This window comes from Pteropus vampyrus, unplaced genomic scaffold (assembly GCF_000151845.1).
Source record: "Pteropus vampyrus isolate Shadow unplaced genomic scaffold, Pvam_2.0 Scaffold94, whole genome shotgun sequence".
In the NCBI taxonomy this organism is placed as follows: Eukaryota; Metazoa; Chordata; class Mammalia; order Chiroptera; family Pteropodidae; genus Pteropus; species Pteropus vampyrus.
In genome coordinates, this window is record NW_011888875.1 from 102,988 (window position 1) to 106,443 (window position 3,456).

Consider the following 3,456-nt stretch of genomic DNA (forward strand, 5'->3'; position numbering starts at 1 on the left):
GGTGCATTAGAGCATGTGACTCCGGGCCGCTACGTACCTCAGCCTCCATCTAGCTGTAATAACCAGAAATGTCTCCAAGCATTGCCAGATGTCCACGGTGTAAAATAAACCCTCGTTTGGGAACCACTGCTTGTCAACAGGACAAGTAATAACAAGTGTTGGAGAGGCTGCGGGGAAAAGGAACCCTCATACACTGTTGGTGGGAGCACCGCCAGCAAAGGAAAGGTGGATCGACCTCTGCCCAGACTGTGGCTCGTAGGCCGAAACGTCACAACTGCTCTCTGTGCTTAATCTTCTTTCTATTAAAAAAAGTTCCAATCCTTTACCTCTTAGGGTCCTGTTATCTGTGTTAGAAGGTGTTGCTATGCGCACGTCTAGGGAGACATATTGTATATAAGTACAAGATACTGAGTTTTTCACTTAACAGTGACTTTTTAAAAAAAAAAATCTCTCTTTTGGTTTTCTTTCTTTCATTTTTTAATATGCTGCTTCATCTTTCTCTAGCAGATAGAGCACTGTTTCCTCTGGCATGTCCATTTTCCAGCTCGATTTGGAAAGCCCTTGCTTTATATCTCTGCCTTGAGAAACTATCCATCTCCATGTTTATATATTGCTCTTTTGAAAACAGGTGCCAGAGTAGGTCATCGCTCTCTGATGAGGTACTACAAACAGCGCTTTGGCTTGTCAAGAGCTGTGACGGTTGCCAAGAACCAGAAGGCCGTGGGCCGAGTACTCCAGCAGTACAGGGCCCTGGGATGGACCGGCAGCACAGGTACACCGGTGTGGAGGGCTGCGGACCTGCCCAGGAATGTGCTTCACAGCAGGGGGCTGGGATGAAGTTGCTTCCATTTATCTTGACCTCATGGATCCTCCCTAGGGGAACCTTAACCTCTTGGCTCTTGGCTTCCATTCCCACCTGATGTGTTTACGGCAGTAAGCCCAAAGTCCTGTGACTTCAAACCTTATATTCCTGTCACAGTAACTTTCTAAAACTGCATATGCATCATTAACTTTTTCCAAAAGTTGTCGTTACCAAAATAATTATTTAATAATGGTTAAAGGTTGAAACAATCCAGGAGGTTACACGGAAGAATTAAATAGTATCCTTGTGCAAATAGCTTGAGCTGTGGGGTCAAACATGACCTATTACACTCATAGGTTCTTACATGATAGGCATGAATGTTGTAATTCGCCTAAGCCTCTTTTTCCTCGTTTCTAAAATGGAGAGGATGATAATAGGATCTACCTCATGGAGTTGTGCGGCTTGAATGTCATAATCATGTGTGATAGAGTGCATGCACGTAATCAAGGCTAGCTAGCACTTCTTTTTGTAACTTTCACATAGAAAACTTAGTAAGAGGCAGAGGAATAAAGCAGGCCACTGAAGTTGTTACTCTGGATACCTTGTCACTGTGAAATTATTTTAACGTATTCTGGTGTCTGCCGTGTGCAGCCCTGTCCTTAGCTCTCCAGGGAAAGCGTCCGTGCACTAGAAGCCCAGAGGCAGTGAGGGGAGAGCTGTTTTCACAGTCTGGAAAGCTGCACAGCCGACATCCATTTCCAGGGCCACTGTGTTGATGGGCACCTAGTTGCTTTCACTGTGGCTGCCTGTGAGCCTTGAGGCGCCGACTTCATGTTACTTTTGTCAGGAGTTGTCTGCCTTCCTCTGTCCCCTTAGATCGATGGGCCGTCACTTGTTGAGCTTGTAGACTCTTTCCAGGTGATGAAAACTAAAGAGGTTCATCCCAGAGAAAAATTATCTGTTGAAGTTCTGGGATGCAATTTGAGGGTGCACAGAAACCCATGGAGAGCCTCATTGTGTGGAGACCCAAGTTAGCATTTTTTTAAAAAACATAAAAAACCCCAAACTAAGTTTGAAGTTCTTTGCAAAAATTGGCTTGTCTCTGGTCGCAATTAACAGCCCTTTGTCCCGTCCTGTGCCTTCCTTCCAACCACAGGAGCAGCTCCTAGGAGCCAGCGGGACATGCAGTATGTCCAGAGGATGAAGTCGAAATGGATGCTGAAGACAGGCCTGAAGAACAATGCCACCAAGCAGATGCACTTTAGGGCCCAAGTGATGTTCTGAGGGTCTGCCGTGGATTGTGTCATCCGTCTCCTGCACAGGTGTCCTTGCCTGAGGACCAGCGGAAGCCACGTGGCGTGACAGAGCCTCTTTGCTGCTACTTCATCCTGTACTTCATCTGTTCAGAATAATAATAAAAGGCAGAATCACTGGCTTTCAGATGTCATTTCTGGACAGGGTTTAAAGATCATGTTTTCACAAAGTGAGCGGTGTCTGCCGGACTCAGGACTTGCACGGCTGCGAGGCAGCGTCTTTGTTACCTCAGCTTTTACCTGACTTACGGGTGTCAGAAGGATGTGGGAAACGAAGTGGCTTACTTGTGCAACCCAAACGTAGTGTAACTTTCAGAAGATAACTTAGCAGGTTATGGCACTGGAACCTACATAAGGAGACTATTGAATGTCACCCATTTGAATGTGTCACGGCCCATGAGGTGGCGAAAGTCTCTGGGCACATTCAGTAAATGCAGGCAAGTTAAAGAGCATGTCGGGGTCCTTATTTCTGAACGGGAACCCACAGAACGACCGCGCTGTGCACTCGGCTGGTTCCAGTGCCGCCTTTACTTGAGCAGTCATTTTCGGAAGGAAATAAATGTAAAATGTTTACGTCTCATTTTAGAAACAAATTACCTGGGGGTGAAATCTCTGAAATGATTCTCAGCTTAGGTGGTTTAGAAGAAACACTGATATATTGGAAATGAAGCTAAACGTGAAGATTAAAGTGATTGAGCTACCTTTGTGGCTTTGAAAAACTGACTTGTTTGATTTTTCAGTCTGTAAAATGAGGTGGTGTTTATCTCACGTGTTGTTGGTGTTAAACCTGCCAGCGGAGCCCTCGCTCATTCAGTCCCAGGCACAGGTAAGTGCCAAGTTCTCCCTGACGGAACCGCGGCTGCCACAGCAGGTGGCCCACGCTGTGGTCGGAGCGCTTATTCCCCAGTAGTGGGTCAAGGTCGCCAGGAGACCAGCTTGCCCTCGGCAGGGTTCCCCGGTCCTCGTTTGTAGAGACGTCTTTTCTTCAAACTTTGTGTGGAGTTAATTCTCTTTCCTGTGTGCACAGGTTCACTGTCACCCACAGTGGAGGGCCCCCTGGCTTTCATTATGCTTCTTCATCCTGTTTTCTAACTTTCTTCTTGCACAAGTGCCCGCCCTGTTGTGTTTGACACATTTTAAATCTGTATCCTGGGAAATGAGGTGGTGCTTCGCGAGAGGTATGTTTTTAATTTACACTTAACATGCATGATGCTGTAGCTCTTGTCAGTTCCGCTTTTCCATCCACTCTACACAATTAGCCTACTTCATTGTTTCTGACTGCTGCGAGGCATCCGTGGAGTGTCCCCCGCACTGTGCCTACCTCTCCCAGGAGCCAACACC

The 3,456-nt window shown here is 46.7% G+C and overlaps 1 protein-coding gene across 1 annotated transcript in view; it reads left to right on the plus strand.

Moving 5' to 3' along the window:
• ZNF622 (zinc finger protein 622) overlaps positions 1-2,838 on the plus strand; it is a gene marked incomplete at its 5' end in the record, with an annotated part of 12,521 nt that extends 9,683 nt beyond the window's left edge. The window contains 2 exons of the mRNA XM_023532948.1: positions 629-772; positions 1,959-2,838. Coding sequence (XP_023388716.1) covers positions 629-772; positions 1,959-2,086 — 272 coding nt within the window. The remainder of the gene's footprint in view (positions 1-628; positions 773-1,958) is intronic.
• Between the last annotated feature and the right edge of the window lie 618 nt (positions 2,839-3,456).